This window comes from Lagopus leucura, unplaced genomic scaffold (genome assembly GCF_019238085.1).
Source record: "Lagopus leucura isolate 7727_CA_CO unplaced genomic scaffold, USGS_WTPT01 Super-Scaffold_100026, whole genome shotgun sequence".
NCBI lineage: Eukaryota > Metazoa > Chordata > Aves > Galliformes > Phasianidae > Lagopus > Lagopus leucura.
The window spans coordinates 6,610,356-6,623,863 of NW_024962277.1; the positions used below are offsets into that span (position 1 = coordinate 6,610,356).

Here is a 13,508-nt window from a genome sequence, read left to right on the forward strand (position 1 = left end):
CGCCATGGAGACGGCCGCCATCCTGCGCGTGCGGCACTGCGGCGCCGCCATCTTCTGCCGCCGCGCGCCCCCGCTCTGCCCCGCCTGCGGCCGCCCCCTGCGCGGCGCCGGGCTGCGCGCGGCCCCCGTGCGCCTCCCCTGCCCCTTCAGCGACGGGCACCGGCGGCCCCGCGCCTTCCTGCTGCGGCCTTCCGCCGGTAGCTTCCTGGGGTACGGAGCGCGGTATACGGGCACTACGCGGCGGCGGGCAGGGGGACCGGCCAGGGGAGTAAGTAGTGCCGGGTCTGGAATGGAAGCGTGCCCTCGGTGGGAGCCGAGCGCTCCATCCGCTCCATCCCCCCCGCGGGACAGTGAGGAGAAGCAGCCGCCGTTCCAGAGACACCTCGGCGGTTCTGACGGGACGAGCGCGGCTCACGCCTCACAGGCTCCGTTTTTGTTTCAGAGAATACGACGGGAACTCTGATCTCCACGTCGGAATATCCAGCGCTCAGGGTAAAACGCATTTCGTAGCTGGCTGCCGGCACTCCGCCCAGCTCCTGCACCTCAGACACCAGCGCTGTACGGCAGCCCTGCCGGAGCACGGTGCAAACACGGGCTGAGCAGCACGCCGTTACTGCCTGCACAGCACCACACGGGTCAAAACCCCACATCCAGTTAGTTATCTTGCCTTGCAGAAGCCAGCACGTTGAGTGAGTCAAAGCCATACGCCACTCTTCTCCCAGTTCCACCTCACTGCATGGAATGGAAGTAACAGGTGACCTGTATTCGTGACAAAGAAATAAAAGCAAGGCAGCAGAAAATTCAGGAGAGCACGCTATTGCTAATTCTGAAGTCATCCCTAATTAAAACAAACAAATGTGTTGACAGTCATTACAGGTTCTCAGAGCACAGCAGCCCAGACAGACAGCTCAAGCAAGACACTGCAGGAACAGAAAAACAGTCTGGTTTGGAGGCTTCAAGAGGAAGCCTAGCAGTCCTGAAGTTGTTTTCCTTATCAAAAGATCTTATATTACCTTGTAAAAATGAGAACAGTTCTTTGACAAGTAAACACTGCACTTTCTACTCTAGTTCTAGAAGGTCTCCAAAGGGAAGCTAGGGTTTAAAAAGAGTGGCATTAATAGTAGCTCACTTAAAAATGCACATGAATCCATTTTCTCCAGTACTACCTGTCAACCTGTTGCTCTTTATTTTCAGGAGTGGTGTATAATTACAATGAAGAGGGCATTCACAGAGATGCAACCGGATGGGAGCAGTGCATTAGTGTCCCACTAGTACAGCCAGATATGTTTGAGCTTCTTCAGCAGTGGGATCACCTCCTAGAGGAATTTTCTATGGGAGAGGAATGGCTTCCTCATAGGTATGTAGCTGAAAATGTGAATGCGATAGGAGTAAGTTATGATGATAAATTAGGCTATTCTGTTTTGGATCCTTCAGCTCCTTCAAACACATCATTAATTACAAAGCAGTCTAAACTCTTCCAGATTGTCTTGAAACTCAGTGATCTTGCTAAACAAAAAGAACCAATGTTTTTAAGTACGTAAACCTTAAAAGATCTGTAAGAGAATATATAAGAGAAATTTTCTTCAGCAACAAAACAACTGCATGAAAAAGAACACTTCACTGGAACACTACATTTAACAGTATGTGAGAATAAGCAAGCCTAGAGAGGTTTCAGCAATTACAGTAATATAAGGAGATGAAAGAATTTGACCCAGATTGAAGGTGTATATGAAACACAAACCTATTGGTCTTACAAGCATCTTTGACATTTCTCCAGTTCCCAGTGCATTAAAGTTATTAGTAAAATTAAATTGATGTCAAGCAATGGTAGAAAGTGAGTAGATGTATCCATCTTTTCTACAAGGTTTTCTTCTGTTTTCCCTGTCAGCCACCTGATAAAGCCACCTAGTTTCCCAAAAATAAAACCAGTGACCACTTCAACTGCTGAAAACTGGACTTTAAGATGTTAAATCTTAATGCTTATTTTTCCAGTGGACTGGAACTATGCTAAACTAATCCTGTAACTAATTTTAATTTTCTTGTTTACTTTCCACTTAATTTGTATAAAGTATAAGAGTATAAGAGACCAACAAAGAACAGTGGCCACAGACACGACTAACATCTTAAGTTACTGAGATACTAATTTTCTTTGACAAGACAAATACACGCTTTCCAAAAAATCAGGTGCTAACTAGAAGACACAGATGGGTAATGAGAAGTGTATTACAGAATCTTTTGCATTATAAATACAAATAGGTTCTGCAAACAAAATCATGGAACTGATTTAGTAAAGCACTGTTTGCTCACGTTTTGTACAAGTTTCCAGAACACGCTGCAGTGCTCTGCAGTCTCAGCACTGAGCCGAAGTGTTCCCAGCATTTTTGCAGTGCAATTACCAGTTGTTTTGCACTGCATGATGATGATGGCCACTCTTGGAAGTTCCTCCTATTTTTTTTTGTTAAAGTAAGTACACTGTAGCAAATTCTTGCTCACTTCATGGGAGCTCATAGGTCACTTCAGATAGCCTTAACAAACCAGGAGAGCTTTGAAGAAAACAGGGACAAATCCTGAACTGGGTTGAGGGTGGAAGGCTTGCTTTTGATAGCTATAGTCTTCATAACTTGCAAAAAAGCCTGGTAAATTCCCAGAGCTGATGTGCAAGCCTTGCAGAAGATTCCCTGTGGCAACACAGACCAGGGAGCCACTGAGAAAATGAGACAAGGAATGCCTCACAGTGCTAGAAAGAATGAGGGAGAAGTGATACAGGATGAGGTGATTACAGAAGAAGCTTGAGGATTAGGTAGATGGCAGGCAGTTATTCAAGGCCAATTAGAAAAAGCAGCACTGCATGGTGAAGGAAAGGAGTAAATTACTCAAATTGTCAGTGGCCAACATTAAGCATTTGGCAGAATCTGGAAAATGTTCTGACACTGAAAAACACAGGTAAGTGTTACATGCTTCTAGCTTAGCGTCCTGGGAGAAAAGTGAAGAACATTTTGAATGGCTACTCCTATTTAGTTAGTATTTATCCCTGCATTCTTGGCACTAATGACTGCCAATGGGAGTTTGGCTGGTATACTGTATCAACATATCAGTGACAAAACAGAGCTGAATTTAATTAAGATTGCAAGTTAACGCCACTCTGAGTGAATTGTCAATGGTGCCACATAAGGTTACCACTGCAGGAACATGTTCTCAAGATAACACAGTAACAACACAGAAAAGCAAAGGTTAACGAGGTAAAAACCAAGTATGTATTTTAAAAAATACACTGAAGTAATTAGTGCTCTTACTAATGAGATCTTCTTCCTAGGTATGAAGAACATGACCACAACTGCTACACGTATGCACTAGCATTCATTAACAGTGTACTGACTGCACAAGGAAAGCAGCAAATGAATAAAAGTGAATTTACAGAGAAGTTTGTGATTCCACAGACAAAGAACGCTTCTAAGTATATTACCCTTCATCAGGAACTAACCACTAAGGACTTCTACATTGTACCCCTTCCTGATCAAGAAGAACAGTGCTGAAAATAAGCTGTCCAACTATACATTGTGTTCTGTTGAGACATTTAATATTAGAAATCGTAACGGCTTATAATTAGGGGTTTTAACAAATCAACTGTTGAAATAAGCTCTTTTGAATCAAACATTTTTCCCATCACACGTATGGTTAAAAAAAAAAAAGGAGTTTGTGCTTGCATGCTGCTCAAATCTAAAGTCTGTGACAAAGCAAAATCATTTTCCTTTACTTCAGCTACTAGTAAAGCATACAGCATTTATAACATAAATCCAGTCTCATTGTCAGGTACATTTCCAGTCCCTTCTTTATGTTTTACATGTTATCCCTCAAACCAAGACAGACCCATAACATTAAAGGATAGTCATACAGCATCCTATCTGTAATGAACAGCAGACTCATCTGGATCCATCACAGAGAGAAAAATATAAAAGCAATTTATGTTTAAAAGAAATAGAAAGATGCTCCAACAGTACTTCTACCTACTGTACATTACAGAGAAGTGTATGCTGAGGACAAGGTTTTACTGTTCATAATTCTACACACTTATTTACATATATTCTAGCTTAAGAAAACATGTTTATCTTCCCTTCTACTAGCTTCTGCAAAGTAAATGTAGACCTGAACTAGATTTAAGTCCTGTTTCCTCAACTATAGAGAAACAATCAAACCACTGTGGTTTTCCATATCTAGTTTATAATTTTGTAAACACAAACTGCAAATACTACACCCCCATCTTATTTCACTTCTTGCTAAATTCCTAGTTCCTTTAAAAGCATATTCAGAAACACAAGACAGAGACAACCAGTTTGAAATGCTCAATTCTGCTGCTGCTAAGAGCCCCCCGTCCAGAAACATTCAAGCAATTCAGAGTTCTTTAGCTAAGATGTAGCTTACAAAAATAAATTACAGCATGCTATTTCTGAGTATATCAGAATTCATACCTCATTTTAAGTTTTGAATTTCAACTATTGAAATACAAATACATGGCAAAGTATCAGTATCCTGGTAGAACTATCTGCTATAAAGTACTTGTTGTAATAGTACTAAAGCATGAAACACAGTCATCTCCAGTTACAAGTACAGCACTGTGCCACATACAGTCGACACACATGCAGATGTTCAGCTTGAAAAAGCAATCACTCTCTTGACATTTCCATTGTACATCTTTCTCTGTAAATGACAGGATATGCTTGGATTTTAGTCAGCATTTATACATACCAACTGAAAATGCTGATAGAAACTGATGATGAGCCATTGTCTGAGGGATCAGGTGAAAAAAACAAAATGTTTATAGAAAGGATTCTTCCTCTAATTCGGTTAAAGATCATCTTGCTCACTGCGCTCACGGGAGGACACCCAACGAGTTACAATCAGTTCCTGAAGTAAAAAAATAGCAACTATTATGGAAGTGAAAAGATGAAAACAATCTCCATGAGATGGTCTTAAGCATTTAGCAGACCGACTTACATGACGCAATCCCAGCAAACGGATGACTATAGATATTCCTGAAGTAAGCTGGCCTCTTGGGTGTTTGGCCACCCTGCCCACAACAGAGGGGTGATCAAGGTCCCTACTGACCCCAGTCATGATTTTATGTTTTTCTTCCTTTGTTTTTAAACACCCATAAACCATAGACTCTCCATAATTATCTGCCTTTTTTTCCCCCCATGAAAATGTTTCGCAGTAGCAGCAACATTCAAATTTGGATCAGAAAACCTAAAGTGTTTAAAGAGGATGTAAAGCACTTCTCGTATCTTAGGGCACAAATAAATCTAGCTATTTTATTGCAGCCATGCATGTAAAAACAAAAGCCGGCTGAAAAGCAAGCAACAATTCAAGAGGGTTCTTTTACGGTAGGTTGTTACGTGTCCAGCTGCCCCAAGGCAAAATTAACACAGACAAAGGAAAGAAACTATTACTCACCTGGACCTTAATTCTTTTCAAACACTCTGGCGTGGCCATCTCTTCTTCAGTCATATCAGATGGCTTAATCAAATAGCATAACATAAGTTCCTGTTGGTAAGCAGAAAATAATATACTAATTTCAACTCATTTCTTTCTATACAGGTTATAGATTAATTAGAGATGTAGATACTAAGTTTCCTAGGAGATGTCTTCTGCAAATCAAATTGGAGAAGAGCCGTATAACCTGCATGTCTCATTTCCCTTATCAAAGCAGAATCCTGTGTTGGATTAAGCTGTAATCATAACACAACAACTGAGCAGCATGATTATGAAAACAACATTATGTATGACACTATCACAGAAAAAGTTTTCAGAAACTTTCAATTCTACAGTTGAAAACAAAATCCTGATACGCAGAGAGGGATTTAAAGACAGAACTGGTAACTGGGAAAGCAGCGTCCTTTGTGTCTTTCTACAGTTCTTCACACAAGTTCCTGCAGAGGAGAGAATTTAATAAACTTCTTCCAGATGTCCTATGGATATTAACTAATGAAACTTGTTTGCCCGCCAGCAACTCCATGTGTTCTTCTGCACACTTGAAGCAGAATTCCCTTTCCAGCCTCATGCCCAACTCCAAATATTCTGGAACTAAACTGTGTATTTATCATTTCAAAGCTATTTTAAAATGAGTAGCTTACACCATTACCTTAGAAGCATTAACAGTTGTTCTGTTCAAACCAGACAAGGACATCCAGCTCAGCGGTCTGCGAAGAGAACCTTCAAAATTGTCATCAACTAATTCAGCAATGACAGAGTAACTGGAAAACAAAGGAGATGGGACAATTCACAGAAAGAAAATTGTTTTAAGAAGATTGTATAGCTTAAGAATTTGAGCCAAAAAAATCTGTGTTAAACAATAGGCCAGCATGCAGGAAGCAAGCTAAGAAACTTAAGTCTCTTCCCATTAGGCAAGAGGAGAAAAGATCAAACTGCTAGCAGGCTGACTGGCATTTTCCCTCCTACCCTTCTGCTGGCGTTTGGAGTTGTTCTTTTGTGGATGCCAAGCTGATATTTAAAAACAATTTACTATTTAGGTGTTAAACACGACTAGCTAAGGAATAAAGATCATTATCATGATTAATCATTAACCTGCAGCAGGGGGTTTGAAACTAGGTGATCCCTGAGGTCCTTTTCAACCTAGGCCATCCTATGATTCTATGATCATCCCTTAAGAATCATGTGTTTTTCCTTCCAAATTACGTAAGTTATCCATACTACATACTTTCAAAACTCAGCATTACTAAATGATGTCTCCAACTGCATTCATCGTGACTGCTAAATATGCTCATTTCCAATTTTAATTTGTAATATTTTATTACTGTCACAAGAAGACAATAAAACCGTGTTACTTAGTACCTCTGTTAGAAAAGGCACTTTTATATTCCCATATGAACACATCTGACAAAGTATTTTGGGTTAGGAGTATGTGCTTAACCAGTGAAGACGCTAAATTAGCGTGAGAGAAATTTTCTAATTTGAAATTAAGAAGATAGCCAAAAACATAAGCTTCAAACCTTGCGTGATAGAAGGGAGGGCCCTTCCGATACAGCACTGAAAAGGAAGAGAAACACCTGAGTCAGATGATCACAGTTACTGCCTGAGTTTAACTTCTGGGCCCATAAACACTTACATACGCTTCATACATTTTAGTTACACTAGACAAAACTTCAACACTTCTGAATTTCGCTCAGAATTAAGTTGTCCCAGTAAGTGAAGAAGGGGAAAAGAAAGACAATTAATATGGGAGCAGCAGGACCAAGGAAATGGCAGGTAAAAATGTAGAAGAGCCAAAAGAATTTAGTAATTGCCATGGGGAAAAAGAGCTTGGAATTTTTCTGTAACAGATTCATGCTTTTAATACTGTATGTATAACACAAGTAGAGCTGCTGGAATACAAGGGGAAGGTCACAGTAAGACTGAATTCCTGTTTGAAGCAATCACCTTCCACAAGTTTTAGGGAGGCCAAAGGCACAAGTTTTTAAATACTGCCACAGTCCCATCTGTAGACGTGCTGAAAGTTCTCTCTCTGTGCTCATATTTCCTACCTCACCTCTGTCATGAGTTTGCAAGAGATTACTTTAACTAGAACATACAGCTGGCTGTCGGGCAAAAAAAGAGTAGCACCTCATTCCAGCAGCAATCATTTTTTGCACATTATCCATTAAAGGCAACAACATTAGTAGCATCAATTTGATAAAGCTACAGCACAAGAACAAGAATCTAGAGGGCAGGGCTGAATCTTCACTAGCCTTAAACTAATCCACATCACTGGCACAAGATGAGGAGTGATATGCTGAAGAACAAACTCAGGCCAAATGAGTGATGAACAATCTAATATCTAATGAATAAATCAGGTGATCAATATCAGAACCTTACTGATTTGTATACAGTTCATAGAAAATACCTTTGTTCACACACATCTTCCTGTAACAACAGGCATAACTGGACTGTTTATGCCAATGTGAGCTGAATGTAATCCTTGAATTACTTAGCAAGGGATTACGGACACTTCTAATTACTTCTGTATGACAAAAAAATTCTACCATTAGCAAACAAGCAATCGCAAGAGACTCTGTTTTGAAGAAAGCTACTCACAGAGATCAGTTCCATACTTCAGCCCAACCTTGGGGACCCAGCCCTTGCTGCGGAAGTAATGATACGCCATGTAAGTAGTTTTAAAACTAGGCTTCACTTCGCTGAAAATTTCCCATAGCTTCAAAATAGTTAAGGGCTCCTAAAAGTCACAGATGAAGGCATTAACATGATTACATTCATATTACAGCACATGCAGAATACTGTGTGTAGCACAGAGTAAAAGCAGAATGCAAAAACCCTAAATGTAGGAGAAAATGGTAGCTTCTATTTTTTTATTTTTTTTTTAATCATTTCACAATCAGTCCCATAAGTTTCTTGTATAAAAAGAACTCTGATAAATAGAACCATAGGAAGATAAGAGAGCAATCTTTAGATATGATTATGCAAATATATAAGTATTATCATATTCTTCCTAAGCTGCCTTCCCCCACATTCATTACCTAAGATGCAACAAACAACCTTCCTCTACAGGAAGATCCTGCTTGCCTATATTTTGGCAGCTGTATTTGCCATGTTAAACAAAACTTTCAGACTAATATGTTATAAGCAGAAATACTACTACTTTGTTAGAAAAAACTTCCCAATTATTCTGCTCGGTATTCCCTCCTTTGGGATTAAGAGCATACAATGCTGGTAATATTTGGCAAAAAATTCATATCAAAACAGACCCAAATGAATGGTATCCCCATCAATCCAATCTCTTACCTCACCATAATAAACAGTTAAGCATCCCAGAGCATACACCAAGAAAAAAGCCTGAAAAACCAAAAAGAATACTTTTAACTGATATCTACACTCTTCTAGGAGGTCATATTCCAGGCAAGAACAAAGGCTCACATTCATTTTATACAGAAATCAAGACAGACAAGTTGCTTGTGAGGTTCCCCTGAAGTTTCTATTTACGAACTTCACATTCCAATAGATAGAGTACCACAAAAATCATGCACGTGCTGTTGACTCCTGAAGGCACTGCATTAAAGCTGTGGACCATATTAAAACTGCAAATATATTTAGCAGGAGCACAATGGGGTTTACATAAATGAAGAAGGGAGAATCCTATATTTCAGAGACAAACATTAATATATGCTCTACTCAAAACATACCTCTTCCAAGCTGAGTTGTAAATATTCAAAAATCCTAAATGGATTTCTTCTGCAGACTAGTTTTTCCTTCTTGACAAACTACAACGAAAATTTACTATATTAAGATGCTAAACTGGAAAAAATACCAAATTCTTAAGCTTGCAATGATTATAGCCATTAAAAAAAAAAAAAAAAGAATGAGCCTTACATTTTCTTGCTCATGAGCAGAGCCCTCTTCAGGACATAAGCTACCTTCCTCTTCCTCTTGCACAAGCACATATTCTGGAGCACGTTCTCCTGACTTGGCCATGTTGCTCGATTCTCGCTCAGGGCCCCCTTTAGCCTTGCAGCCACAATGCACATGAGAACCATGCTTCTGGCAGGACGCTTGGGCTGCCTCTTTCACAACAGCAGGCTCCTGTTCCTCAGAACCAAGAGCCACCACGGGATCAGAAGCGAGATCTCCTTCTGCACAGGCTTTCTGGCAGACCTCCTTCTGAGGCTCAGGACTCGAAGTCGCTGTGTTTTCGGTATCTACAGCAGACTGCCTGGAAAGTTCTGCATTTTCTGTGTTTGGGCCCATCGTGTCACAGCCATCACCAGTTTGCTCAGCTCCACCCTTTTCCAAAAATGGAAATTCAAGAGGCCTAGTGTAATTCTCAAGAATTTTGGTCACGGAGCAGCTATCAAATCCTTGCTCTTGCAAAGCACTTTTAGCCCACTGAACACGCTGCTGGTACCTAGAGAACAAGTGAAATAAATGAGAAGTTCCAGGGCATTTTTTCCTCTAATTAACACCTTAAAAACACACATGTAATTTCTGTGGTAACACTACAGAATGCTATGCAAGAACCACACCTTGAGGACTGCTGTGATGCAGTTTGAAGGAGCAGGAGCTTGGCGGAAAAAAAAACAACATTCTCACACGGAAGCCTTAAGTCTGAGTTCTCTGCAAGAAGATCTCTGTATCAGAGCTTCCACGATTAAACATTGTAAGCAGGACTCAGTATACAGAGTTCTCACAGACATCATCTATTACACAGCCCACTACTGAGAACAGTTATCTTCAACTTATTTTAATTACCTTTGAAACAACAACAGAGTAGAAACGTGAAAATCTTAAGGAGAAACTGCCTTGAGTTTTAACCAACAACCCCCCACCTCCGAGGACCAACAGTGATACAAGCAGAGAGTTACTAGCTGAGAGCTGTGAATATTTCTCCTAATATCTTTCAGTGAGTTACAATAATCCCAGCTGTTAGTTCGTAGCTCTCACTGGAGATAATGTTAATAGGCAGTTTAAGGCAATCATCCTTCTGTGAAAGTTTCAAGTAGCTGAGTACAGTAGTCCTTAATCAAAGCAGGGCAATTCCAGTACTATATTTGTTATTTCTCAAAACTTTTACAAAGTCAGAGATCAGGTAATGTAGAACAGCAAAAGCAAATAATTGTGAATTCAGAGTGTCAACAAGAAACAAATCCCCTCTGAAATCTAACAAAGCTACGTAATTCAGTGCTGTACTTTGTGTTACAATAAAGATTCCTCTGTGTTCTATGTGGATTTGGAGTTACAGACCTCTGCTGAGACAGATCACCCCATCCCCCTGCACCAACACCACAACACTTCTAATGCCCATCTGCCTTTACACATTCAGTGCCACACAGCAGTGTTTCTGCCAGCAGTAGCAATGCCACTACTGTCTGCCTTACCTAAAGTTGAGGGCCCAAGAAGCCAAACTTTTAAATTTAAGTGATTTTTTTCTACTGTCATCGTAGAATGAAAGCAAACACAGCAGCTAACATGCCCACTCTGTGGTTAGGTCATACACTATTTAAGTGGAACTAAATAAATGTGATCCAACACCCTATTTTGTTAAATGCACAAACTAGCAATATTAAGAGAGAATATAGAAAAAAGTAAATTTTTATGCTACATAAACGCCTAAGAGCTTCTTCAGCCTTAATTCAATAAGGAAATGGGAAGGTTTTACAATATTCTGCCCCAGAAACCTCTCTCTCCTTCTCAGCTGAGTAACAAGATCATTATGCTTAACAATATGAATTCATTACCCACACTTAATCTTGACTTTTATTCAGCAGCTAATACAGGTAACCTTACATCAGAAACCACGTTAAGTATCACCTAATCTATTTCCAGTTTTCTGAATGCAATTTATAAGTGAAATAAAAAGAAACAGAAGTCACCAGCACTTACACAGCCCTGAAAACAAGATAAAATATGAACTAAATTCTCCTGCCTCTAAAAGAGAATAATAAACTAACATAAGCTGACTTACTTTTTTGATGTGATTATAGGCATGTTTAGGTTGGCACCTGTTATCAAGAGAAAATCACACACTGTATCATCAACATAAACATTTCATGAGATTTTAATCACAGATAATTACTCATGTTTTCAATAATCCATGCCATTTTGGTCCCACTTGCATTGGTTAAGGACATGGGAGAACTAGAACTGGCACAGAGGTAACCAGAGGTAAAGCAGCCAGCAGAAGATCAGCTAAACACACTGCTTTCCTCCAGCCTTTACAGAGACAGTTACATAAGGAGACTGCCAAATCCAGCGATGCCGAGGGGATTTAGTTGTTGTGAAAAATATGGATAAAGCATGACAGTCTCTCCTTAATGAACCAAGAGCACACCAGATGTAACTAGCCATTAGTAGATAAAAGAAATCCACTTATCCTTGCCTCATGATATCATGAATGGTAAGAACTGGGGTTTACAGCCAAGAAAAGCCTGACAGTTATAGGCAGAAAAGTCCAAGGATGACACCTTCACTTAGCAGAGCCCCTAAACAACAACTCGGTGGAGCCTAGCAGGACATATGGAGGGATAACTAACACTTGGTTTTCCAAGGAGTCTCATAGTGGGCATTATCAGAGACAAGGTATGGAAGCAGGTTGACTCAACGTAGCACAACAGACTACTTTGTGTGTGATTTATAGACATATATTCAATGAGTGATATCAAAAGTGTTATTAGAACGGTGAAAAGAAGTACAAATGGGCACAGCTTACCTTGCCATTTGGAAACCAGTGAAGGATCAGAAATGCTGTACATTGGTCGACTTCTTGAAAGAATGCCTTTTCCAAAATAGCCCTTCAAAGAAAAAGGAAAAATCTTCATTTTATCAGCAGATGGAAGAAAACTTACTTCCAAACTACAAAATGTTTACTGCCTTTGCCTGCTGACAAAAATAACTGAAATCCTGCAGCTTTTAATCTTAGCCCAAAGCTGGATGTTTAACTTCTGGTAACTAATTTAACATTTAACGTTCATGCTTGAAAATTTAATTAAGGGAATGTTGAGTCTTTTCCCCCAGTTTTAAATATTCGTCAGACAACTCCTCTGAAAGTAGAGGCAGAAGAAGCACCTGTGTATTCACACTGTGACCACGCATAAGGAAAACAGGGACACAGCAACTGCCCAAGAATGGGGATGGAGAGGTCAATAAAGGCCTGCCACACGGCAGGGCAGGCAGCACCTCGTTGTACAGCCGCTCCACGTCCTCGGGGCTCCTCACCACGACGCTGTTGTTGACCATATCAGCCCGGCACATCCTGAAATCCCCCCCGCCGGCACCCACAGGGAAAGGCGCCTGGTAGCACTCAAATACCCTTCTTTTCCTTCTCGGGGGACGGAAAGCGGCTTCGGCCATCTCCCTACAGCACCGCCTCCTGCTAAAAAGCGGAAACGAGACGTGCTCAGCGCTCCTTCACGTTCACACACGTCCGTCCCCCAGCCGGGACCCGCCAACCCCGCCCGGCACCGCGCGTTTCGAATAGCACGAGGCGCAGAACGAGCGCACCTACAGCACGCGGCTGCCCGAGCGCGAACTACTTTCGGACACAACCAGGACGAGCTCCCGGGAGCGAGCCCGGATTGACAGCCGCCCTTCAGCGGAGCCGCTCACACACGCCGCGCCGCGCCCGGGGAGCGGCCGTCAGTCACGCACCCTTGGTGACCACCCACGCGGCACCGCCCCGCCCGGCGCCGGCGGTCCCGCCCGGGGCGAGGTGTTGTGAACCGGGCAGAGAGCGGAACGCCGAGTCCCGGCCCCGCGGCCAGCACCCCTCGGAACGACCGCGCGCACCCGGCCCCGCCGTAGCAGCAACGGCAGCACCGCGACGCTCCGCCTCCAGGCGGCCGCGCCTGCGCGCGAGCGGTGGTGGCGGCCGCGCGGCCCAGTGCAGCTCGCGGCGCTTATGGGCGCGGGAGGGCGCTGCGCGCTGATGGCTGCGCGCCCTGAGGCGGCGGAGGCTTCCAGGCGGCGCGGGGCGGGGCTGTGCGCGCCTTGACGCTGCGGCGCTGCCCGCA

The 13,508-nt window shown here is 42.0% G+C and overlaps 2 protein-coding genes across 6 annotated transcripts; one reads left to right on the forward strand and one right to left on the reverse strand.

The window, feature by feature from the left end:
• Positions 1–4: 4 nt before the first annotated feature.
• MKRN2OS (MKRN2 opposite strand) lies at positions 5–3,793 on the forward strand. The gene is made up of 4 exons (XM_042880228.1): positions 5–210; positions 443–492; positions 1,195–1,357; positions 3,314–3,793. Exons 1-4 carry the CDS (start codon positions 5–7, stop codon positions 3,531–3,533), a joined length of 639 nt encoding a protein of 212 aa, XP_042736162.1. The 3' UTR covers positions 3,534–3,793.
• TSEN2 (tRNA splicing endonuclease subunit 2) lies at positions 3,731–13,322 on the reverse strand. 5 transcript variants are annotated; one of them, XM_042880221.1, is made up of 12 exons: positions 13,285–13,322; positions 12,676–12,871; positions 12,209–12,290; positions 11,465–11,501; positions 9,376–9,907; positions 9,189–9,266; positions 8,791–8,841; positions 8,086–8,224; positions 7,005–7,041; positions 6,137–6,248; positions 5,449–5,538; positions 3,731–4,902 (listed from the first exon to the last, which is right to left on the reverse strand). In XM_042880221.1, exons 2-12 carry the CDS (start codon positions 12,847–12,849, stop codon positions 4,843–4,845), a joined length of 1,392 nt encoding a protein of 463 aa, XP_042736155.1. In that variant the 5' UTR covers positions 12,850–12,871; positions 13,285–13,322; the 3' UTR covers positions 3,731–4,842. The 5 variants fall into 5 exon arrangements, with proteins under 5 accessions (XP_042736155.1, XP_042736157.1, XP_042736156.1 ...); XM_042880223.1 differs by having other exon boundaries at positions 12,676–12,868; positions 13,285–13,308; XM_042880222.1 differs by lacking the exon at positions 13,285–13,322 and adding an exon at positions 13,147–13,171.
• Between the last annotated feature and the right edge of the window lie 186 nt (positions 13,323–13,508).